We start from the raw sequence: 27,687 nt of genomic DNA on the forward strand, positions 1-27,687 counted from the left end.
CATATCATTTTTATTTGTATTATTTTAATTGTTGCAGTGTTATTTTTTATTTTTTTTCTGAATATTTTCAATCTGCGGTTGGTTGAATCCATGGATATGGAACGTGAGGATTCGGAGGGCTGACTGTAAATATAACAATCACATTGTTTCAATAGCACTTCATTTACTTAGACTTTGGTACTCACAACTAATATTACATATAAGGAAAACTTCTAAAGTATAAAACATTTTTGCCATAATTAAATTAGCATTTGCATAAACCATTTCTCTCTCTACTTATTATGCTTCTCTTAATGAAATGACTTAATACTAGTGACAGAAAACACTGCTTATTTGAATAGGCATGATCTTTTTGGTAACAAACACACTCTCTCTTACTTAATAGCAATATGATTTAGCAATTTTAGAGAATTACTGACCAAATTAATTTATAAAAATCATACAGTTGCTGTCTGCTAAAGTTGGTCTGTACCATGGACAAGAGGAACTTATTTGAATCAATTTTTCAGAAATTTAATTAAAATCGAATTAATAAAAAATATATTAATTACTTTTTTTTTTTCTAAAATGTCAACTTTTATTTTAGATAACAGGGGTACACGTGCAGGCTTGTTACATGGCTATATTGCACCCAGGTAGTGAGCATAGCACCCAATAGGTAGTTTTTCAACCCACACCCTCTCCTCCCTTCCCCCACTAATAGTCTGCAGTGTCTATTGTTCCATTGTTTATGTCCATGTGTGCTCAATGTTTAGCTCCCATTTATGCGTGAGAATATGTGGTATTCAGTTTTTTGTTCCTGTGTTAATTTGCTTGGGATCATGGCTGCCTGCTGCATCCATGTTGTGGCAAGGGACATGATTTTATTCTTTCTTAGGGCTGCATAGGATTCCATGGTGCATATGTACCACATTAAAAAAATCCACTTCACTGTTGATGGGCACCCACATCGATTTCCTGTCTTTGTATCGTGCATAGTGCTGTAATGAACTTATGAGTGTATGTGTCTTTTTGGTAGGACAATTTATATTCTTTTGGGTAGATACCTAATAGTGGGATTGCTGGCTTGAATGGTAGTTCTATTTTTAGTTCCTTGAGAAATCTCCAAACTGCTTTCCACTGTGGCTGAACTAATTTACATTTCCACCAATGCGTATAAGCATTCCCTTTTCTTTTAATGGAGATATAAGAAGATACTGAGCATCTGGATCTCAAGTGGTCTCCACCTTCAGTTCAGAACAAAATTCACTTGTTTTATCTACAGCTTGTTTTATCTACACACATAGTTCCCGTGTGTGTCCTGCACAAATGTCTGCATGGACCTTCTCCAGAGGGGTACTGTCAGCAACTCCTCTGCCTGGAAAATTTCTGCACTCTGAATGTACCATTTCCCAGCAGGGTTGACAATCTTGACCTCTAGGCAGAGCTGTTGGAGCTTTACTTCCTTGCACATTTTGATATCCTGCCCTGGCTTTTCCTTCAAGTTCCAGGCTCTGTGAATCCAATGGTCTACTTGACATGTCTACCTGAATGTCTCACAGGCATCACACACTTAATAAGACCAACAGCAAACTCTTGAACTCTTGACTTCTGCATCACTCCAGACTTGCTCTTCCTGGTCAGTGACCGGCATTATCCTCTACTCAGTTGGCCGAACCAAAAACTCAGGGGTCAGCCTGGAGTCCTCTTCCTCTGATGTTTTTACATCTAATCCATCCTCAAGTCCTTTCAGCCCCACCACCTGCCCACTTCCCTCATCTCCATGGCCGTGACCACAGACCGAGCCACCAGCATCTCTTGTGTACACTTGCAATAGCCTTCTATTCTTTTTGCATCTACTTTTGCCTCCATAATCCATTTTCCACTCAGTAACCAAAGCAAACTTTACAAAAAACAACCAGACTGTTGGTACAAGGATGCCCTCTCTCACCACTCCTATTCGACATAGTATTGGAAGTTCTGGCCAGGGTAATCAGGCAAGAGAAAGAAATAAAGCGTATTCAAATAGAAACAGAGGAAGTCAAATTGTCTCTGTTTGCAGATGACATGATTGTATATTTAGAAAACCCCATCATCTCACCCCTAAAACTCCTTAAGCTGATAAGCAACTTCAGCAAAGTCTCAGGATACAAAATCAATGTGCAAAAATCACAAGCATTCCTATATACCAATAATAGACAAACAGAGAGCCAAATCATGAGTGAACTCCCATTCACAATTGCTACAAAGAGAATTAAACACCTAGGAATACAACTTACAAGGGATGTGAAGGACCTCTTCAAGGAGAACTACAAACCACTGCTCAAGGAAATAAGAGAGGACACAAACAAATGGAAAAACATTCCATGCTCATGGATAGGAAGAATCAATATCGTGAAAATGGCCATACTGCCCAAAGTAATTTATAGATTAAATGCTATCCCCATCAAGCTACAATTGACTTTCTTCACAGCATTAGAAAAAAACTACTTTAAATTTCATATGGAACCAAAAAAGAGCCATATAGCCAAGACAATCCTAAGCAAAAAGAACAAAGCTTGGAGGCATCACACTACCTGACTTCAAACTATACTACGAGGCTATAGTAACCAAAACAGCATTGTACTGGTACCAAAACAGAGATATAGACTAATGGAACAGAACAGAGGCCTCAGAAATAACACCACATATCTACAACCATCTGATCTTTAACAAACCTGACAAAAACAAGCAATGGGGAAAGGATTCCCTATTTAATAAACGGTGTTGAGAATACTGGCTAGCCATATGCAGAAAACTGAAACTGGACCCTTTCCTTATACCTTATTCAAAAATTAAAGACTTAAATGTAAGACCTAAAACCATAAAAACCCGAGAAGAAAACCTAGGCAATACCATTCAGGACATAGGCATGGGCAAAGACTTCATGCCTAAGACACCAAAAGCAATGGTAACAAAAGCCAAAATTGACAAATGGGATCGAATTAAACTAAAGAGCTTCTGCACAGCAAAAGAAACTATCATCAAAGTGAACATGCAACCTACAGAATGGGAGAAAATTTTTGCAATCTACCTGTCTGACAAAGAGCTGATATCCAGAATATACAATGAACTTAAACAAATTTACAAGAAAAAAACAAACAACCCCATCAAAAAGTGGGTGAAGGATATGAACAGATACTTCTCAAAAGAAGACATTTATGCAGCCAACAAACATGAAATAAAACTCATCATCACTGGTCATTAGAGAAATGCAAATCAAAACCACAATGAGATACCATCTCACGCCAGTTAGAATGGCGATCATTAAAAAGTCAGGAAACAACAGATTATAGAGAGGATGTGGAAAAATAGGAATGCTTTTACACTGTTGGTGGGAGTGTAAATTAGTTCAACCATTGTGGAAGACAGTGTGGTAATTCCTCAAGGATCTAGAACCAGAAATACCATTTGACCCAGCAATCCCATTACTGGTATATACCCAAAGGATTATAAATCATTCTACTATAAAATAACTACATGCATACATATGGTTATTGTGGCACTATTCACAATAGCAAAGACTTGGAACCAACCCAAATGCCCATCAATGATAGACTGGATAAAGAAAATGTGGCACATATACACCATGGAATACTATGCAGCCATAAAAACAGATGAGTTCATGTCTTTTGCAGGGATGTGGATGAAGCTGGAAACCATCATTCTCAGCAAACTAACACAGGAACAGAAAACCAAACACCACATTTTCTCACTCATAAGTGGGAGTTGAACAATGAGAACACATGGACACAGGGAGGGCAACATCACACACCGGGGCCTGTCAGGGATGGGGGGCTAGGGGAGGGATAGCATTAGGAGAAATACCTACTACAGGTGATGGGTTGATGGGTGCAGCAAACCACCATGGCCTGTGTATACCTAAGTAACAAACCTCCATGTTCTGCACATGTATCCCAGAACTTAAAGTATAAAAACAAACAAACAAATAAACAAAACCCAAAAAAACAAACAAATCCTACCATGGCTTCTCAGCACATGTACAATAAAATCTGCAAGGCCGCAGCCTCCTTGATCCTCACTTGCCTGCCCCCAGCATGCCCTTCTTTCTTTCCTCAGGCTTATCCCAAGATTGTTTTCCTGACTCAAAGCCTTTGGCTTGCTGCTTTCTCTTGCCTGGAGAGCTCCTTCTAGTAGTATAACCTCCTCACATCTCAGCCACATGTTGCCTCCCTAGAGAGACCTTTCCTGTCCAACTTGTCCAAAGCGCTGTCTGCCCCATTCTTTCAGTCATGTTACCTGCAGCCAAGATAATCTTAACAGGTATGCTCTTTATTCCATTACATTTTCTTATTTTCTTTACAGCATGTCTTATTAGGTAAGATGATCTAACGTGTTTATTCTTAATACTTTATAACTTTCTTTAAGTACATATTTATTTATAAAGACTTTCTGGGCTTTGCTCAAATGTCATCTCCTTGATGAGACCTTTCCCTGCCACCTTTCATACCACGTCAACCCCCTCACATGTCTATTGGCTGTTCTCTGTTTTCTTTTTCCTCTGCTTAGCACTTTAGCCCTAGAAAGCATATACATTGGACTTACTTGTCTTATGCATTGTCTTCCCCTTTACAATGGAAACTCTATAAGTGCTAGGGCTTTTAAAATATGTTCTATTGATGGTTGTATCTCTAATGCTTAGAACAGGGCCTAGCACACAGTGGGCTTTCACCAAATATTCATTAATAATTAAAAAAATCTTCCACTGGAATCCACAAGAATGTTCATTGTATTGTATTGTAATTATTTTTAAATTTTCTGTATATTATGATGTTTTGACATCTTAAAAAAACCTCTCTGGCTCGGGAGAGACTGCCCTGAGGGAGACAATTCTGAGATGGCCAGTGCTCAGCCAGGAGAAAGCTTTTGATATGCAAACTAACCAATCCAGAGCCACGCCTCCTCTACTTTAATCATCTCAGGGCCAGGTACCACCCCTGTAGGCAAAAGGTACCACCTCTGTAGGCAAAAGGTACCACCTCTGTAGGCTGGAATTATTCAAACCAGCCAGTCCTAAATTGTTCACCCTGCCCTTCTTTGCCTTTTCCATGGAAACCTCAATAAAGGCTATGGCCAAACCTTCCCCTTGCTCTTGCCTACCATCCCCTGTCACCTTGAGTCTTTCCCATGTAGCCCTGTGTGGCATGCTGGGCCTCCTGTCTCTAGGACTTGTGAGCATAATAAACTTTGCTTTTTCCTAATCCTGTCCTGTGAGACCTCTTGTAGCTGCACCTGACTAACCATCTCATAAAAGAATACAAAACAGACATTTCCAGGGCCTAAAACACTGACATGCAGTGGGTTTATGCAGTTACAGGTGAACGGGGACATGCTTCATGAAAGAAGTTGGAAACTAGAGAAAGCCAGATAAGAAAGGAGATGGTGGGAGATGAGGATAAAGGTAGCTGCTAAGAAATGAGTCCGTTGGAAAAAACTATAGAGACATCAAAGTATGTTCCACTTTATATTTTAGAAAGGTCTTTCCTAAGCATACTTGCAACCTCCAGTTATAAAACTGAGAGTCTGAAAGCTCTGAGGAGCCTCAAGTGAACACTGTATGGTGGGATTAGATGGAATGGGACATGAGGGGATGGTAAATCAATGACAAAAGTGTTACTCTTTATTTTCTTTTCAAAGCCAGAGAGAAGTCATATGGAGGGGGAGCAGAAAAAAATGTTACTAAATTCAGCAGCATGCAATAGTGATAATTGTATTTCTTGCTTATGCATATACGTGAGAAACTGATTCTGTATAGAAATTAGAAAGGGAAAATAGTGAGGTGTAAAAAATTCAATTACACAAAACACATGAAAAAGTATCCTAAGGAGAAGGGTCTCAGAATACCTGTGCCTTCCCATATCTTGCTCGTGGACTCTGAGGGTATTTGCGTACTAGTTCTTTAAATGCATTCACTGCTTCCTCAATTTTTCCCTGTCAGAAAGACAAAATTACATAAATAAAATAAATTAAAATGCATAATCAATCAATATTGTTATTTAATATTCAGCAAGTGGTTTTGTCAGAATTTCCTAGATTCCATCCTGAGTGTAAAGATAGTTTTATCTAAGATTGTAAAAAAAGCTATATTAAGGCAAACAGAAAACTAGTAATGAACACATATTTACTTAATTTTTAAAAAGACAGAAGGACAGAAAACCAAACACTGCATGTTCTCACTCATAGGTGGGAGTTGAACAGTGAGAACACTTGGACACAGGGTGGGGAACATCACACACCGGGGCCTGTTGTGGGGTGGGGGGATGGTGGAGGGCTAGCATTAGGAGATATACCTAATGTAAATGACGAGTTAACGGGTGCACCACACCAACATGGCACATGTATACTGTATACATATGTAACAAACCTGCACATTGTGCACATGTACCATAGAACTTAAAGTATAATAAAAAAACATAAATAAATAAATAAAATGACAAAAAAAAAAAGAAAATGGCAAGGATACCCAATCTCGCAAAAAAAAAAAAAAAAAAAAAAAAGACAGACACCTGATAAATGATGTAATATGTGGTTTTGCTAAAGAAATTGAATTTTCCTTCAATATAAGTACAGGTTCTACCATGTTCTCAAATATTGTATTAGTCTGTTTTCACACTGCTATAAAAAAAACCTGAGACCGGATAATTTATAAAGGAAAGAGATTTAATTGAATCACAGTTCCACATGGCTGGGGAGGCCTGAGGAAACTTGTGATTGTGGCAGAAGGCAAAGAGGAATCAAGGACCTTCCTGACATGGTGGCAAGAGAGAGAAGAGTGAGGAGCGAAGGGGGAAGATCCCATTATAAAACCATCAGATCTCATGAGAACTTACTCACTATCACAAGAACAGCATGGGGGAAACTGCCCCCTTGATCCAATCACCTTCCACCAGGTCTCTCTCTAGGCACATGGGGATTATGGGGATTACAATTTGAGACAGGATTTGGGTGGGGACACAGTGAAACCATATCATTCCACCCCGATCCCTCCCAATTCTCATGTCCTCACATTTCAAAACACAATCATGCCTTTACAACAGTCCCCCAAAAGCTTAACTCATTCCAGCATAAACCCAAAGTCAAAGTCCAAAGTCTCATCTGAGACAAGGCAAGTCCCATCCACTTAGAAGCCTGTAAAATCAAAAGCAAATCAATTACTTCTAAGATACAGTGGGGGTACAGGTATTGGATAAATGCTCCCATTCAAAATGGGAGAAAGTGGCCAAAACAAAGGGGCTTCAAGTTCCATGCAAGTCTGAAATCCAGTGTGGCAGTCATTAAATTTTAAAGCTTTGAAATCATCTCCTTTGACTCCATGTCTCACATCCAGGTCACGCTGATACAAGTAGTGGGCTCTCATGGTCTTGGGCAGCTCCACCCCTGTGGCTTTGCAGGGTACAGTCCCCCTCCCAGCTGCTTTCATGGGCTGGTCTTAGGTATCTATGGCTTTTCCAGGCACACAGTACAAGCTGTTGGTGGATCTACCATTCTGGGGCCTGCAGGATGGTGGCCCTCTTCTCACAACTCCACTAGGCAGTGCCCCAGTGGGGACTCTATGTGGGGGATCCAACCCCACATTTCCCTTCTACACTGCCCTAGCAGATGTTCTTCATGAGGGCTCCACCTGTACAGCAAACTTTTGCTTGGACATCCAGGCAATTCAGTACACATCCTCTGAAATCTAGGCAGAGGTTCCCAAACCTCAATTCTTGACTTCTGTGTACCTGTAGGCCCAGTATTGAAATCTGTGTTACTCTTCGATGGCCTCTGTAACAAACTACCACACACTTGATGGCTTAAAACAAGAGAACTTTGTTCTCTCGCAGTTTTGCAGAACAGATTTCCAGAATTAGTTTCTCTGGGATGAAATCAAGATGGTGGCAGGGCTGTACTCTCTCCAGAGGTTTTATGGGAATATTTGTCCTTGTCTATTCCCAGTATTTCTTGATTTGTGGATGGATCACTCCAATATCCAATTCTGTCTTCACACTGCTTTCTTTCTCCTCTGTGTGTGCTACTTTTTATTTTGTCTGCATCAAATTTCTCTCTGTCCCTCTCTTATGAGGAAACATGATTGCATTTAAGGCCCAACTGGATAAACCAGGATAATCTCTCTATCTCAATGTCCTTAATCACATCTGCAAAGATCCCTTTCCCAAATAACATAACATTTACAGGTTCTAGACACATATATTTTGGGGGTCTATTTTCAGCCTAGTATGCACCCCATGCAACTTAAATTGCAAATGTAAAAGCTATTTCAATGATAATTGTGCTAAATATACTAATATCAGACTTAAAACATAAGAATAACAATGTTCATAACAAATTTGATAAGGTGTGATATTCCTGCTTGACACTGTCAAGGCTGTTAAAATAATGGGATATTTTGGCTCTGTCTGCAGCATCCTTTGAATCCCTGCAAGACAGAGGCTCTGTGACTTTCCTGAGGGGCCATTAGTCTTGCTTTCACTTCAGTTGGCTGGCAAAGTAAATGTGTTTGCTTTTAGTCTGAAAGAATTTCCCTTCCCTAAGTTCTTGTATAGCTCCTAACACTATTGCTCAATTCTTATTTAAAAACTCAGCTGCAAGACACACAATGTTTGAAGAATTGCCTGAAAATGATCTGTTCCTCAACATAGCTTATAATGTTGTCCTAGGACCAAGACAGTTCATGGGAGAGACATGCATGTAGGCCACACTGTGTTGACATGAGGCCAGTGGGCTGTGTGGAAGGATAATAAGATACATTCCTGCAGCTGCATGGTAGAATAATCCACTGGTATGATGCCAGGGGGGAAGCAGGAAGTTTTGCATCCATCAGTATACCTTTTATGAAGATCTACAGCCAAATGTTTCTCTCTGGACTTGGAGCAGAAAAGCTCTTCTGATGAACAATATTAATCTTATCTTCTGATTCTGTTTTCCATGTTGTCCCTCGAGGAATTGTTGACTTCATTCCTAGCATGGTTTAGAGTCGGTGGTGTGAACTTTCAGGTATTTGATTACATTTTCTTTACTCCCTCCCCACCTTTTTAAAAATCACTTACAATGCTGTAATAATAAATGATTCCAACAAATAAGCAAATATATTTCAGTATATCATTTCAAACTCTTTTTCCAGAGGTAAGAAAGCATTTTAAATAATAAATATTATTATTTTTAAAAATAGAGGATTGGAATATAATCTGATCTATATTTTTCTGGGGGGATAAAAAGCGAACACGTACTTTCATGTAATGTAGTCCTTGAGCCTAAGGCATGAACTGAGGCTGCACTGGCTCCGTGTGGAGTGTGTGTTAGTTGGTCTCGGCTGGTCCAGTGCACTAAGGTGCATCCTCTGAAAATACTAGCCATAAAAACAACCCTAAAAGACTGAATTATGTTGATGAATCAGTCAATAACATAGCTTCCTGTTGTTTCAGAAGCAAGAATTGTATATGGTGCCACTTCTTCCTCTTTTATTTCCCTGGTATAAATTCAAGATACTCCTTGAGAAAAATATAACTTCTCCAAAGGAGCAACACTGCAGAATACCCCATAACTGAGCCCTCCTTTATCATTCATATACTTACATTAAAATCCTTCCCTAAAGCTGCTCATATGTTTTTTACACTGAAAGTCACCTGTGCAATAGGCACTCCCATTTTTATATATGACATTTAGTATAGAGAAAGTGGAGGTTGACAAAGGAGGTGGCAGAAAAAGATTATTGCTTCAGTTTAATTAAGAAATACAAGCTGACCACAAACAGTAGATGGCCTCACTTCATAAAGTTAAACAAGACAGTTAACTTTCTTGTTTACTATCAGAAAGTAGGAATCATTCCACGTAGTTAGATTTAAGGGAAGTGAACAATGACTTTGCTGCAATATTCTTTGGAGTTACTATGTTTTTACTGGCAAACTTTGGCTTTGGAGTCTCACCTAATGCCAGCTCCAAAAGCCTTTACGCTCATTGGTACACTTTCAATAAACACGCGGACACACAGTCTTGTCCCATTTTAGTTCCTAATGAGTGTTTTTATTGTTGTTTGTTTACTTAAAGTCCACTTGTTCCTTTATTATTGCAGCCAATGTCTACTGATTAAAAAGCCTATTACAGGAAAACTAATGAACATTACAGAGTCTGCATTCAAGTGCAGAGTAGAGAAACAAATTTCTGCCAAAAACAAGGAGATGATTAATTGAAGATATGATTAAATACATTATAATAAATATTTTTGCACCCGATAATTAGATGATATGACCAAGGTAAGGGAACGAATAACTTAAATCCAGTTTCAATTTATTGTTTTCAAAATTGCAATATCTATAAAGAAATGCAAGTAATATTTCAAATATATTGATAAATTAAAATACAAATAAGTTACCCTGAAAACTGGAGGTGCATGAGGTTAACCCTAAGTAAGAAGAATGTCATTTCATCTACCAATTACTATCCTGAGTAATGGACTGACCTAGTTTTTCTTTTTGCATCAAGGAGCTATAAAATTAAAAAGTTCCACTTCTATGATACTTGACAGTGTTATTATTATTATTACTATTTTAATCTCATTTATGGCTCACACCTGTAATCCCAGCACTTTCGGAGGCTGAGACGGGTGGATCACTTGAGGTCAGGCGTTCAAGACCAGCCTGGGCAACATGGTGAAACCCTGTCTCTACTAAAAATACAAAAATTAGCCAGGCATGGTGGTGAGCACCTGTAATCCCAGCTACTCGGGAGGAGAATTGCTTAAACTCAGGAAGCAGAGGTTCCAGTTAGCCGAGACTGTGCCACTGCACTTCAGCCTGGGCGGAGGCTCTGTCCAAAAAAAAAAAATTCTCATTTTATCTTTAAATTGATCTTTAAAAAACTGAATTAGGAGATGGAAAGAATATTTATCATTATCATGTCTGTAAGAAAACTAATGCCCAGAATAGCCAAGTGGTTTCCCCAAAGCTACATAACTAGAATGTGATGGAGGTAGGCTGACACCCGCATCGGCTGGCCTGAAGGAAAGTTCTATTTCTCTTTGGCCATATGGTAGCAATTCTCTTCCATCTGATTCATTTCATGTGGAATGTTCATGTGCCTGGGGGAAAATCCACTCTATTCAACTGTTGTTTCTTTTACACTTACTATTTTTTTTTTTAACAAATCAAGAGTAATGCCTGAGTTTATTTAACAACAAAACCATTGCACAAAAAATATCAACCTACCCTTTTACGGAGTTTTTCTGCAGCATCAAGTTCAGCTTTAATAGTCTTATCAAATTTATTTAAAAGTTTAGGCTTCTTTTTCTTAACTGAAAGAAAAAAGAGATTTTTATTTTTAACTTTTTTTGGCTAGAAATAGTTATTAAGCATAACAATTTACAAGTAGTGGGAAACTTGATGTTGGTCTCCACCAAAGACCTGCAGGAGAAGGCACACTGCAGGCTCGTCTTCCATTTCCTCCCCTAGATGGTGTGATGAAGTCAGTGACTGCCAAGGAAGGCAATGCAGCCCTTACCTATCTGCTACAATGTGTTCTTGTAGCAGTATACTGAAACTCTCCAGGATACTGGCTTGGTTTCTGGGATGTAAATGGTGGGTATGACTTCTAAACTCTCATAATCTACTTCTTGGCTATGTCCAAAAGATTGTTTAAAATAGTTTTTTTGAATATGTCTACAACTTTTTCTGATACAGATAAAGATGAAAATGGAAGGCTCCTCTCAAGGAAGTCAAATAAAACAGAATTTCTTCGTTTAGCATTCAAGGTCCTTCCAGTGCATCCTGGACTGACCACCCCAGCTATGTTCCATACTTCAGCCAAAATAGACTGCCCCATGTTCCCCAAATAAGCTTTTTGTGCCATTTCTTTTCTTTCTTTCTTTCTTAAATCAATCTTTCTTTCTCTTTGTTTTTCTTTCTTTTTCTTTTTTCTTTCTTTCTTTCTTCTTTCTTTTTTTCTGTAGAAACAGAGTCTCACTATGTCACCCAGGCTAGTCTTGAACTCCTGGCCTCAAGCGATCCTCCTGCCTTGGCCTCCCAAGGTGTTGGGGTTATAGGCATGAGCCGCTGTGCCCAACCTGTGCCATTTCTTATGCTACCTTATTTAAAGAAAAAGCCTGTTCTTTATCTTCTTCTGTGAAAAACATGCCTATCCTTCAACAATAAGTTCAAAACCACGCTCCTTATAAAGTTTCTCCTGAAATCATCCACACACTACTCAGTTCCCTGCTCCACTGTGTGCGTCTTTAAGTCCACTACACCCTGCATATCTCTGTCTTGTGGTCCTTCCCCACTAGGGGTTTTGTTATAATCCTTCATGCACTTATCTTAGTCCTAACTCTTGCGGGGTGGTACCATGTCTTAAATGCAGGCTGAATCTATTTATGTAAGCATGAATCCATTGCTTACTTAGCAAACAGTTTTTGGCTCTGTGCACAACCCCAGCACCCAGCAAACAGGAGCCCTCCTCCTGAAGGTAAGACACACCCAGCAGGTGAGAGGGCCAGTCCTGCTGGTGCACAACTGGCAGTGCCCGCAGAGTGGATGGATGCAGAGCACTTCTCAGAAGCCCCAAGTGACAAGAGTGGAAGCTTGAAGGGTAAGCAGAATGTTCTGGAGAAGAGGAGTGGTGGCAGGGAAGGGGGCAAAGCAGGAGGGATAGAGAGGAATTAAAACAATCAGAAGAGAACTTCCTCAATTTTCTGACAATAAACCTACAGATGTTAATAGCTTCTTCCCTATCTTCTCACAAAGGAAGAGGGGCTCTTCTTTCTAAGGTCCCCTCCCCACCAACACACACACCTGTCCTGTGCCTTCTGAATGTCTCCTCACTCTCAGGATCTCTTGTGTGCCCCCTGATGGGAATTTAATAATGCGTTAAATAATGCCAAAGTTTCTGCCATCTTACAGCAAACAAACAAACCAAGACAAACCTCAGCCTACCCTCCTCCACTTGCCACACTCCCTCCCCTCCCCTGGGGGTCACCTCTTTGTCACCTTTCCTCTCAGCACTTTGGCTTCCTCACCTACCACATGAGCAGAAGCAAGTCTTCCAGAGGAGGGAGGGCTGTGTGGTTAAGCATCGATGGCAGGGGTCTGAGTCCCAGCTCTGCCACCTCCAAGCTCCGTGACCTAAGCCAAGCTGGCACTAAACTTTTCTGGGTCTCACCTACCTCCTCTACAAAATTGGGGGTGTTTTTGAGGGTTAAATAAAGATAGTATATGAAGCATTTAACACAGTGCTTGGCATACAGTAAGTGCTCAGTACCTGAGAGCTATTATAATAATGGCTACGTCTTTCTGCAAATCTATTTGTTCTGTTTCTTCCTAGTTTACCCGGCTCTTTTGCAGCATTTGACACAGTTGATGCCCTCCTCTTTCCTAGATGATCCCTTTCCTTGACTTTTATGTTGCCCACTCTCCCAGTGTTCTTCCTCATTCTCTAGCCTCTTGAATTTCTCTTTACTGCCTCTGTAACTCCTTCTCCCTGCTGCTCCTTGGGATTTTATATTCTTCAGGGTCAGTCTTCAGTCTCTTTAGCAGCTTTAACTACTTAATTTCCAGCTGAGCTACAAACCAACTAGTTCATTTTCTCCTGCATCACGAAAATTATAAATCCAAGCACCTATTGACACATACCTCAAACTCAGTAAATAAAAAATAGAATTTGCTATTCCTCACACATCTATTCTTTTTCATATTGACTTTATTGCAGAGAATGACACCCAATTGTCCAAATCAGAAACTTGGTTATAAAAGGCAACCAAAATAAGGGCAAAGAGGAGCACATGGAATCATCCTAAGGAAGATGGAATGGAATCACTACTGTCTTTTTGGCACTCACTCTGCGCCAGTCGCTGGGCCACGCACTATACATAGATACCTTTTATTTTCTCAACTTCCTGAATACAGGGAATTTAACTACACGGAGAAGACCACTGAGGTTCCAAAAGGGTTAGTTACCTTGACCCCTCCCCTCTCTCACCCACATGGAAAGAAGGGGATACTTATTTCTTGTTTCCCAAGAAGAGGGAAGATTCTCCAAAACCCTTAGTCTCCTACCTCTCCCTGTGGGGGAGTTGATATGCCTTAATCCACTTGCTGAGTTGGTAGAAGGAACTTGAAGTTCAGTTTCACTCCTTCCCTACCTCTCAAGAGCATGCACACTGAGCTGAGCTGAGCTGACCTTCTGAGAACATTCGTGCTGAGCGGAACTGCAAGAGAGGCTCTCACATGGAAGAACTAAGGCTGTTCCACGCTGTCTGGAGCAGTGGGTATGTCCAATTCTGGGGTTCAGTGTTAAGAAATCTGTTATTCCTGATTATCCAAACCCCATCTTCAATTCAACTTTCATCAAGTAATAAAGCTGACACTCTGATCACCTTTTAATTACTTACGCATTTATTTGCTATGATCTTCTATTATATTTATTTGACTTTCCTTCTCTCTCCTCCCAGAAACCCTAATCCCTATATTGTTGAAAGCTATATGTGTCTAAGGCAGAGACTGAAAAAATAGTGAATAATGAGCTTTAAACTGCATGCCATTATATGTTACCATATATGCTGATATGGAAATGAATAGACATTTCTCTGTGACACAGATGGGTGGTGGTGGGAGCTCATGCCTTGTCATATCAGCACAGACTTATGTCTCCCAATTGTTCATTTTGCTTTTGTAGAAGTGTCTATCAACAGAATGACAGTGAGACCTCCAGGAAAGGCTGGTGTGCACCTGAGTAGACAGTTTCACTGTGGGCATCACTGGTTTTCCCCAACATGTCTCTTGTGTTGTAAAATTCAAGCTAAAATGACATTTATTTAAAAGAAACTAAAAACTGGCAGTTTAGGACATCCAAAACAGTCAACTGCAAAATTATATGCTTGTTAATGAGCAATGCTGTATCTTAGTGTCACAATATTTCAATAACATCACTAAAATAGACAAAATATTAAAAATCTCACTGTATGTCACCATGTTCTATCTTTTTATACATCTTCATATTTGATAGCTTCTAACTATTGTACCTGTCTTTGAAATTCAAATTTTATCCTATTTTTATTTTTAAGTACACGGAAAGCCTGAGGCAATTCTCCCAACTACTAAAAACCAGACTCACTCTTTCTTCTCATTCTGGGGAGGCACATGTTCTACCTGTAGAAAAAAGGAGTCCTCATTCAGGTTGGTGATGGGACCCTGGCGAACTCTCTCCAGCACTCTGGGCCTCAGCTTTCTCACCTACGTCACAAATGGGTGACATGGGCTGCTTCTATTAAAGTCTCTTTGAACTCAAAAGGCCTGTGCTTCTAACAGTATTTAAATTATGTTCATAGTCTTTTAAAGTACACCTATAAGGTACTAGAAAGAATTATTAATTTTGTTGAATTTGGATCTTTCAAAATGGTTTAGGAGAAAGCTATCTATGCTATATATAAATTAAAGTTTTGTTTTGTTTTTAAATCACTGCCATTACAAGTGTTTGGCCCTTTTTCAAAAGCACAAAGAAGAAAAGAAAAAGGAACACTTACATTTCAAATCCTTACTTCCCTTGCCATGCTGTGGTTGAAATATTAAGAGCAAATAAAATGGAAAAGAAGGAAAATAAAAGGATAGCTGAAGGCAGGAGGAAAACACTAGTGATGCATTTGTAGATTATAAAAATTACGTTGACCCCTTTTCATTTCCACTTAGTTCATGGAAGATGTTTTTATACTACAGTCCATGGGGAGAAGTTGCTCATCAATAAAAATAGACACAGAATCTTCATATTACTCTATGTCCTATACCCATTCCATTGAAGACAGTGAAGAAAACAGCAATTTCTGCTACAAGGTATATTTTGAAAAGCAACAATTTCCTAACTAGTCTCCCTGACTCCAGTCTGTTCCCATGTTCTACCTTGTTCTCAGGTTCTTTTTGAAACACAGTTTATTCATGTCATTACATTGCTGAAAATACACCCATAGATCCCCAGAACATAAAAAATAGAAATTAAATTCACTGGGATGCCCTCCTAGCAATCCTTCTCCTAATTATGGACCCAAGAAAAATGAAAACATAAATCATGAAGACGTATACAAAGACTTGTATGCAAATATTCACCACAAGGTTGTTCACAACAACCCCAACGTAGAGAAAACCCAATGTCCATCAACTGGTGAATGAAAACAATCTGTAGTATATCCATACAATGAAATACTACTCAGCAATAACACCAGTACCTGCAACAATATGGATGAATTTTAAATGCATTATGTTAAGTGACAGTGGCCTAGTCCAAAAAGCTACTGACTAATTCCATTTAGATAGCATTCTGGAAAACTGAAAACTGTAGCGACAGAGAACAGGTAAGTGGCTTCAGAGGCTGTGGTGGGAAAAGGGGATGACTACAAGGGCACAAAATAATTTGGGGGGTTGCAAAGTTCTGTATGTTAGTTGTGGTGGATAAACTGTATCTAGATGTATATGCATAAGCCAAAACTCATAGAATGCACACTATAAAAGGTAAATTTTACTGTATGTAAATTCCTTCTTCATGAACCTGACTTTTAACAAAAAAAGTTACAAGGCAAAGATAAGCTCCATGATTCTCAGTGAAGACTCTTACTGTGTAGGTGTAATAGTATGAGAAACACTTGGGAATAAAAACAGCATCCTTTTCAAAAATGAAATTAAATTTAGTTTGAAACTCTCCAAAAATCTGTTGGGAGGTAATTCACTCACCCATATTTAAGACACACTTCCCTGCACAAAAAAAGGAAAAAACCCAACATGCGAATCTAGACCTAGCTAGGCCCTCAATGACATAGGAATATTTTTTGTATTTAACATCCCACCTACCTTTTCTACTCCAGACTGCCCTTTTCCTTACCAGCCACCAGCCTTCCAAGCACCCTACTCTTGAACTACATCAAAACACTGGCCATTCCTCAGCATGTCACTCTGCCCACAGTGGAGGGAGACCTAGGACTGTGGATTAGGGCCCATCTTGTTCACCGGCTTGTTTATTCACTCAAGAATTTGTTAAAGTGCCCGTTTTCCAAAAATTGTGGGAGGTTCTCAGAATTCAACAGGATCTTTCTTAAGGAGGTTATAGTCTTTTGGGGAAGACATAAATGAATAACTAGTAGTTAGAGGAATGTGTGCAATTATAAGGATGAATGAGGAGTGGTACTAATCTATTTGGGAGGGGAGCCTTCTTGGGGGAAACTAAAAACTTCTGTATACCCAGGGATAGGTAGCATTCTGGGCAGAGGAGAGAGTATTTATTTTGTAACTCAATCACAGTCAGGAACTTGAACCTTTATTATTAGGTTTTTTTTTTGTTTGTTTGTTTGTTTTGTTTTGTTTTTAATGTGAAAGGCTAAAATTCCTCTCCTGCTTGGATGCTAGGGTTTGGTGCCATAACATATAAATTTTCTTACAATAAGAATCTGAGCTTTCTAGAATTTTGGAAAGCTGAAGGTGTAGATATTGCTCAGGGATCCCAGACACTGACTTGCTTTCTCCCCACGTCTGAAGTAGGAACTTTATTGATGCTGAGCCTGCTTCAAGAGCCAGTAGAGTCCAGAGTGTGTGCTCTGGGAGTATAAGTTTTTTCGAGAGAGGGTATACACACTGACTACAAAAGGGCAGTGGCATAGCAAGAACTGGGCTTTTGAAAACATGCAAGACAGAGAGTGGAAAACTGTGGCTCCCATCTGCATGAGTGAAGGACTCTAGATGGCCAGGGAAGCCATGCAAAGGGACATAGCATCTGCCCCTGCCCTGGTCTGCCATTTTGCTTCTGATACAATTTTGTATGGCTGATTAAATAAGGACCTTAATTTAACTCTGTGTGTGTGTGTGTGTGTGTGTGTGTGTGTGTGTGTGTGTACGAATTTCTCCCACTAGCCCATCTGAAATGCTATACTATTCAAGGAAAATAATGTGCATCTTGAGCTCTTGCACAGTTGCATTTCCTTGAACCAGCTTTTGCCTTTCACAAATTGGCCCCTAATCTCCATTTTCCTCTTCTATTAATTTCCTTTCTATAGACTCTCGAATGTGGCATGAACATTGACACTTCTGTGGTTTTTCTCATGGTGTTTTATCTTCCTGGAAAACCCTTTCCTTTATTTCTACCAAAGAATATTCTATATTTTAACTTTTGAGACCTAGTTTAAATGTCATTTCCTCTATCAAGTCTAAGACATCTTTAGGTGGAAAAGAATCTCTCCTATGGTCATATAACATTCTATTACTATTACTAGTATGTTCATTACTATTTCTAGAAATAGTAAACTCTTCAGGCTATGTTCATGCTGGCGGTATATACACAGTGCTCGCTCAAACTCTCCCCCCTCACTCCCACCTTCCTCCCTTGCTGGATTGTTAATTTCTGAACTGTGTTACTTATAATTTACAAACAGCATTTGGCACATGGCCTGTCCTATAGGAAATCCTCAACAAATTTTCATGTTTCTAAAGGCATGAATGCATGCAGGCATGAATGAAGCAAGACATTCTAGAAGGGGATATGTCAATGTGAATTTGTAATTGGGCATATCAGGTGTCTTTAAAAAAATGAGAAAACTATAAACAACCAATACAGAAAATTACCTGAGAGTTGCTTGCTTTATAAAGAGTTCAAATCCAAAAAGTTTCAATGGACAATGGAGGGGCCTGAAGAGGAAGATTAAAAAAAAAAAAAAAAAAAGCAAGATACTTGCACCATAATCCCCACTGAAGATCTTGTAGGGAACACTAACATTTATTCTACATCTTATTCCATGTAGGTTTTTCAGTATATTGAGCAAATGGGGACACACATGGCAGAATACAAGGCACAGCTAAAAGTAAATTCTTGGATTGCAAGATCCCGCTAATTTTAGAATAACAAAAACTTCCCAAAGCAGCTTGCTATTATGTTCTGAGTCACTGCTTAATGCCTTAGCCAATTCTGTGCTGATAATAATAGCTGACATTTATTGAGCACTTAAGCCTTCTAGACATGTGTGACTCACCCAAGCTGCACAAACTGTAAACAGTAGGCACCGAGACTGAAGCTTGGGGTTGTCTCCAGTAGACTCCAATGTCTGTACTCTTAACCATTTTGCTATATCTTTGGCATCTGGCCCAGAAGTCAAGAAACTAGGGTGTTCCTAAGAGTTTTAAGGGTGATGACACAGTGGAATTAAGTATTAGTATAAGTATTATTTGTGTAAAGGAAGTAGTTGAACTTTGTATTACTTGTCTGTAAGGATAAAGGCAGTTAAATAACCGTAGTAATTTTCCTTCATTTTGTGTCTCAAGACGTAGCATTTAGACATTACACAGACACATCCTGGCTTGGTAGAAGGACCACAGAGTACAAGCCTGAAGGCCAGTCTGTGAGCCTCAGTTCCACTACTTCTGAGGCAGCTTGCTTAATTTTGTTGAGCCTTTGTTTTTTCATCCATGAAATGGGGAGAATATCTGACCTCCTTCCTACTACTGTAAAGGAAAGTCATGGAGCATAAAACATCATATAAATGTTAATTATGACTTTCACCTACAGTATCTTATTTTTAGTTACTTTAAAATTCTGTTCTTAATTAAATGGGAAATGTGCCTGACTCTTATTAATAAATGTTTAAGCAGTTAATTTTTTAAAAAGATCAGATTTTCTCTATGATCAGACATTTCCCTGGGAGAGATTTTGGGCAACTAATAACTTTATCACACTATACCTGTATTCAGTTTGGATTTCGAGTCAACAAAGGATTAAAGAGCTTTGAGGTCATGCTAAACTTCCCCTGCTTCCCAAACTCTAGTATGTGTTTTTAAGCAGAATCACATAAAATATTAAATACTGCTTTTGGCTATGGTTATCCAAAGGTGGAATTTGATGAAAAATAATCTAAAAAGCAAAACAATGTAAGGGAAGGAAAAGTAAGACCAAAATAAGATATTAAAGAAAAAGGTGCTCCATATCTGACTGAGATGTGGTGTGAAGCCTCAAAGTCATCATATAAAGCAAACTTACTGCAATATTATTCATAGCAATTAACAGTTAACCCAAGATAGGACCGCTGCTTATTTTAATCTTCCTTTATTAGGATTGGAAGTTAATTTTGCTTTTCTTTTTAAAATCACTGATAGATTTCAATAAAAGAAACATCACTCTACATTTGTCTGACAGTGAGGTAAATCTATAAATTAAGGCAAAGGGTAAAAAAGAAGAAAACATTCAAGAATTCAAGAATCCCATGTTAGGATTTTTGATGAAACATTATCTGCTAATCACAGGAAAAGCAAACCTGAATCTACGAGTGTTCCTACAGGCGGGGGAAGTGGGTAGGAGCCCTCAGTTATTTTCTCTTTCATTTAAAAGTCGGAATTGTGAAAGGCATTCCCTACTGTGATGCCTCACACTGGGGTCTGAAATAAATCTGCTCTCATATTGAGGGAGAGACATGCTATTTGCTGTGGAGAAACCCAATATGCAGACAGCCATGGAGGTGCTTCTGGCAGTAGCCTTTGTTTGTATTATCACCGTGTGAGAAAGAAAAGCTAATGTGTTTGATCCAAAAATAGCCCCTTCTGAGGCTTTTTTCTCTAACACTATCTACTCTATAGGTATTACCAGAAGAAGAAGTAAATTTGGGCAACTCTTGAAAGACACTCTTACCAAGGATGGCACACCCTTTCTTGCCTCCTACAGCTAAGAATAATGGACTTCTGTTTTTTTCAGAATTAAATATCAACTATATACCAGCAGGAGGTCAATATTCAAAGCTTAAACCAAACAGTTAACAAATATTTTTCACTGAGATATGCTAACTTATACAACCCAGTAAATAGTATATAAAGGGCAATTGTTTTCATCTGCTCCCTCTACTGAAATAACATGAGATTCTGCTGGGAGCATTCAATGGAGACAGCAAGTATTCCAGTTTATTACATGTAGTTGGCTGTCTTCCCATAGGGTTATTTTTATAAATTATACATCACTCCCCTTCTAGAGTAATAATCCTTTAACAGATGTGACCCCATATGTTAAATTAGAAATTTTAGAGATGCTAAGTGATGTGTTTTCTAGACATAACAGAAAACCCTTCAGTGCCAAAGCAGTCCGCAGCCTCACCAACAGCAGTGCCAGACACTGAATTTTATCCCCACGCACACTGTTCCATGAGAGAATAGCCACCTTCCTCAAATGTTATTTTAGATAAAATTCTAATAATCTTGGTGTTCTGTTTCTCTAGCCCTTAAGTTATTATAGGTAACAAACTAACAAGATGGAGTGAGGGTTGTTTGAAGCAGGTATATACTCAGCAGCAGATACAAGCTGACAGACTGAAAGTAAGAAAGTCAGAAACCAGAAATAAACCTGAAATAAACCCAGCTCAAATAGCACTGCAACATGGGTTAAACTGTGTAGACATAAATGGTGCCAAACACTTCAACAGTCCCCAAAAGCATCACTGCATGATACGGTAACTGATGTTCATTAAAATCAGAATTATAGTCTCCAGTCACCAGGGAATGTTAAATTATTTGCACAACACATTTTTTAAATGGGGAAATGATTTAAAAATGCTTTAGAAAATATCACCCAAATTTATTAATTTTGCTTAAATGATGCTTAAAGTTATAAAACATCATCTTTAAATAATTGTTTCTATGAAATATTGATTTCCCAGTGATGTCAAATGAAATAATAATTTCTAAGCCCAGCTTGCATCAGTGTCTCCTGAAGGACCTGAAACAAAACAGATGTTCCCAAACCCCAATATCAAAAAAATTGCTACAGATGATTTTGCTCTGCAACATCTCAGCTATATGTAAAGATTAGTACAGGAATCCCCTTTTATCCACGGTTTTGCTTTCCACAGTGTCAGTTACACATGGTCTACAATAGTCCCAAAATAGCTGAATACAATACAATAAGGTATTTTGAGAGGGAGACCACATTCACATAACTTTTATTACAGTATATTGCTATAATGTTTCTATGTTATTATCAGTGATTGTTGTTAATCTCTTACTGTGACTAATTTATAGATTAAGTTTTGTCATAGTATGTACGTATAGGAAAAAATATAGTATATATAGGTTTGGTACTATTCATGTTTTAGGTATCCACCAAGGGGTCTTGCAATGTATCCCGTATGGACAAGGGGGGATTACTGTATATGTTATATGAATGAATAATTTCAGTATTTTTAAGCCTATGTCTGATACTATCTTATTTTTCACTTGATTGTTTAGATGTCAACAGGATCTATATGTTTGACCGATGTTTGTTCTGAACTGATATTGACTGGTTTTCATTATTATAACTTTTAAGAAATAAATTACATGGAATTCATATTTTTTAGATATCATCTAAGATTTCACCAAAACAGAGTGGATATCTTTAAATACAACTTGAAAATCACAATGAGAGAAACCCCAAGGGTATCTTTAGAGTTTCTCCATGTGCTGTGAGAATGAAAACCTGACATTTCAAAATTGATTAATCTTGCTTTATAGTAGAGGTGGTAGGCATGACAGGATGACCACAAACTTTCAACAAATAACCCAACTGTGAAGATCCTGGTCTCCAGGGAGTAAGAAATAGTTAAGTTTACTTGAGCAATAGCAGGATGATGAAGTGACAAACTATTTTTGATGTATTACCTAACAGAGAAAATACACGTTTCAATGGGAGGTTTCTCATTACAGACAAATGAGATTATAGATCAGTAACAGAGACGTAAATCTATTATTTGATATATTGAAAAACAAAGCCATTGCCTTTCTGAAACAGAGGTAGTGAAAAATAACAATAAAGAAGAGGAGGACATTATCTTCAAATACTAAGGTTGAGAGTAAACTTGGTAAAATTTCTAAATATTTCCATATTATCTATGAAATAAATGATGGCTTGCATGAAACTGTACATCAGGTAATAAAGGTCAGTATAGGGATCACATTTCTCAAATCAGTGATAAAATAAGGATCGTAAAAGCAGACAGAGAGAATAGACATGTCACACACAGGGAAATAAAAATAAGAATGGCCTGGATGCACCATCAGGAAGCCCAACAACAAGCCTGCCCCACCTGCTGCCACTGGCACCTGCCATTTAGGGGCCTAAAAACAGGGCCACCTGGTTTACTGACATAGCTATTGGCACCTAAGTGTATCATCTGGAAGCCTGGGAATCGGCCCACTCAGCCTGTCACTGCAGGCACCCATGCATGCTGTCTGGGGGTCTGAAGATAGATCCACTCCACCCACCCCCACTGTCACTGATGCCCCAGTGTGCCATCTGGATGTGTAAGGATTGCCCCCTGCCCCACCCCTCAATGCAGCCTGCACTCATGTGCACTCTCAGGCAGTGTAAGAACAAGCCTGTTCTACCTGGCACCACTCCTGCTACTCCCTGTGCATGTTGTCTGGGGACCTGGAGATGGTTCACCTGGCCTGCCACCACCAATGCTTACACACATGGTCCAGGGGCCTAGGGATTGACCCACCCCATCTGCCACCACTGGCACCTGTGCATGCCTTCCAAGGGCCTGAGGATGGGCCCAGCCAGCCTGCCACCTCTACTGCAAGCAACCACTTGTACACCCTACCTGGGGACCTAGGTACCTGCACATGCCACTTGAGAGCCTGAGGGTTGGCCTGCCACTGCTACTGCCATGGCCAATACCACACATGCTGCCTAGGTGCCTGAGGACCTGCCTGCCCACTGCAGCCACTGCTGGCAGCCAAGTAAGCCTTCTGAAGGCCCAAAGGTCTGCTCTCCTGGACCCACTACCACCAGTGCCCATGCACACTGCCTAAGGGCCCACAGACGGGTATGCCCAAGGACCAGCCCACCTGGCATCCCAGTCCCCAGCAAAGCCTCACCACAGCCTTCACTAAAATTCACAGCCTAAACCACTGAGGAAATCATAGACACCACTGATGCTGAACACAGCCAAGGAAATCATACTGAGACTACACTATTGTGCCAGTCCAGAATCAAAGAAAAAGTGCCCTACACAACCAGCATTATAGATACTTCTACAGGAAAAAAGTCTTTCCTATGAAAGCCAACTCATAAAATTGGAAGAAGTGACTGTTATACCAAATGCGCAGATGTCAAAGGTAAGGACAAATGAAGATAAAAAAAGGAATAAGACTTGACACTTCCAAGGGAACACAATAATTTTCCAGCAACAGCTTCTGATGAAAAGGAAATTATGAAATATCAGAAAAGGAATCAGAATAATAATACTAAAGAAACTCAGTGAGATATAAGAGAACAGAGATAAATAATACAAAAAAATTAAGAAAATTTATGATCTGAAAGAAAAATTCAATAGAGAGATTGATACCATTTAAAAGAACTCAACCTGGAACTCAAGAATTCAATGAGTGAAATCAAAAATAAAATCAAGACCATCACCATCAACAATAGACTAGACTGAACAGAAGGAAAAATTTCAGAACCAGAGGACAGATCACTTGAAATAATCCAGTCAGAAAAAAAAAAAAAAAAAAAAATGAAGGGGCCAGGCATGGTCAGGCATGGTGGCTCATGTCTGTAATCTCAGCACTTTGGGAGGCTGAGGCATATGCATCGCTTGAGCTCAGGAGTTCAAGATCAGTGTGGGCAACATGGCAAGATCCTGTCTCAAGAAAAGAAAGGAAAGAAAAGAAAAGATTACATAATATATATGACACCATAAATCAACCAAATAACCAAATGTCCTAATTTATGGATATGAACAAAGGCAAAGAAAACTTATTTAATGAAATAATAGCTTTCAAATTTCTCAAAGCTTGCAAGAAATATAGACATCCAAATATGGAAAGCTCAAAGATCCCCAAATAAATTCAAACAAAATGGTCTTCTCCAAGTTACATTATAGGAAAACTGTCAAAAGTGAAAGACAAAGAGAAAATTATAAAAACAGCAAAAGAATCAAGTTATTTAAAATGGAATTCCCATTAGAATAACAGCATATTTCTCAGCAGAAACCTTTCAGGCCAGAAGAGAATAAAATGACATTTTCAAAGAGCTGAAAGAAAAAAAAAATTGCCAGCTAAGATACCAGATCCAGCAAAGCTACCCTTCAAAAATGAAGGAGAAATAAAGTCTTTCTTAAGCAAAAACTGACAGAATTCATCACCACTAAGCCAGATCTACAAGAAATGCTTAAGAGGGTCCTATATCTGAAGGAAAAGGACAATATCTGCCATCATAAAAACACACCAAAGTATAAACAAAGTATAAAACTCACTAATAGAGCAGACAGACAAATGAGAAAACAAGAGTTGAATGTTACCACTACAGAAGACTACCAAACTGCATGATAAACAATAGAGGATAAAGGAGCAAAATATATACTACAACAACAACAACAACAAAAGGAAAAGAAAGCAGTTAACAAAATGACAGGAATAAGTTCTCACCTATCAATAGTAACCTTGAATGTAAACAAATAAAATTCTTACTTAAAAGATATAATCTGGATAAACTGACAAAAAACACATACCACAACTATATGCTGCCCACAAGAAACTCATTTCACCTGAAACACATATAAACTGAAAGTGAAGAGACAGAAAAAGATATGCAGGCAAATGGAAAGACGGAAAAAGATATGCAGGCAAATAGAAACCAAAAGTGAGCAGGAGTAGCTATTTTATTATCAGATAAAACAAACTTCACATGAAAAACTTAAAAAAGAGACAAAGAAGGTCATTATATAATGATAAAGGGATCAATTCTTCAAGAGGACATAATTCCACATATCATGCATCCAGATATATAAAGCAAATATTATTATCTCTAAAGGAAGAGACAGACTCTAATACAATAATAGTTGGCAAGTTCAACACCCCACTCTGAGTACTGGACAGATCAGCTAGACAGAAAACCAACAAAATAAACACTAGATTTAAACTGCACTTTTAGACCAAATAGACTTAACAGACATTTACAGAGCATCATATCCAACAGCTACGGAGTACACACTCTTCTTGTCAGCACATGGAACATTCTCCAGGTAGACCATATGTTAGGCCACAGAATATGTCTTGACAAATTTTTAAAAATTGAAATCATATCAGGTATCTTCCAGAACACAATGAAATAAAACTAAAAATGCAGTAAGGAGTGAAACTCTGGAAACTTTACAAATATATGAAAATTAAACAACACGCTCCTGAATGACCACTGAGTCAATGAAAAAATTAAGAAGGAAATTTTTAAAAAACTACTTGAAGCAAACGAAATAGAAACACAACATACCAAAACCCATGAGATACAGTAGTGCTAAGAAGGAAGTTTATAGCACTAAACACCTACATCAAAAACGTAGAAAGATTTCAAATAAACAACCTAATGACATGCCTCAAAGAACTAGAAAATCAAGAAAAAGCCAAACCTAAAACTAGTAGAAAGAAATAAATAATAAAGATCAGAGAAAAACTAAACAAAATGGGGACTAAAAAAAAAACTACAAAAGATCAATGAAATGAAAAGTTGCTTTTTCAAGGACAAAAAACCAAACACTGCATGTTCTCACTCATAGATGGGAATAGAACAATGAGAACACTTGGACACAGGAAGGGGAACATCACACACCGGGGCCTGTTGTGGGGTGGGGGGAGTGAGGAGGGATAGCATTAGGAGATATACCTAATGTAAATGATGAGTTAATGGGTGCAGCACACCAACATGGTGCATGTATACATATGTAACAAACCTGCACGTTGTGTACATGTACCCTAGAACTTAAAGTATATTAAAAAAAGATCAAAAAAAAGAAAAGAAAAACAAAATTGATAAACTACTAGGTAGAATGACTGAGAAAAAAAGGAGGGAAGACCCAAATAAATAAAATCAGAAATAAAAATGAGACATTTTAACTGATGCCACAGAACTATAAAGGATCATCAGAGACTATTATGAACAATCATACACTAACAAATTGAAAAGCCTAGAGGAAATGAATAAATTCCTAAACACATACAACCACCAAGATTGAACTAGGAAGAAATAGAAACCCTGAACAGACCAATAACAAGTAATGAGACTGAATCAGAAATCTCTCAACAAAGAAAAGCCTAGGACCAGATAGCATTGCTGTTGAATTTCACCGAACTTTTAAAGAACTAACACCAATTCTCAAACTATTCCAAAAAATTGAAGAGGAGAGAATTCTTTCTAGCTCATTCTACCAGGACAGCATTGCCCTGATACTAAAGCCAAACAGGACACAACAACAACAAGAACAACAAAAAAATACACACTGATATTCCTGATATGAAAATCCCTAATAAAATATTAGCAAAGTGAATCCAATAACACATCTGAAAAATAACAGGCCATGATCAAGTGTAATTTATCCCATGGATACAAGGATGGTTCAACATATGAAAATAAAAAAAAATACATTGATAGGACAAAAACCGTATGATCATCTCAATAGTTACAGAAAAGGCATTTGATAAAATACAACGCCCTTCTGAACAAATTAGGCATAGAAGGAACATACCTCAACATAATAAAGGCCATGTATGACAAACCCACAGCTAACATCACAGTGAGTGGGGAAAAGCAGAAAGCCTTTCCTCTAAGAACTGAAATAAGAAAAAGGTGTTTACTTTCACTGCTCTTGTTTAACATAGTATTGGAGGTCCAAGCCAGAGCAAAAGGGCA

General features: G+C 38.5%; 1 protein-coding gene across 16 annotated transcripts in view; it reads right to left on the bottom strand.

The window, feature by feature from the left end:
- ASPH (aspartate beta-hydroxylase) overlaps window positions 1–27,687 on the bottom strand; it is a 228,227-nt gene that overhangs the window by 70,367 nt on the left and 130,173 nt on the right. For all 16 annotated transcript variants that reach the window (XM_054561031.2, XM_054561034.2, XM_054561037.2 and 13 more), the window contains 2 exon segments: window positions 11,241–11,326; window positions 5,884–5,970 (listed from right to left, as the gene is read on the bottom strand). In XM_054561031.2, the coding sequence (XP_054417006.1) occupies window positions 5,884–5,970; window positions 11,241–11,326 (173 nt within the window).

This window comes from Pongo abelii, chromosome 7 (genome assembly GCF_028885655.2).
Source record: "Pongo abelii isolate AG06213 chromosome 7, NHGRI_mPonAbe1-v2.0_pri, whole genome shotgun sequence".
NCBI classification, from domain to species: domain Eukaryota; kingdom Metazoa; phylum Chordata; class Mammalia; order Primates; family Hominidae; genus Pongo; species Pongo abelii.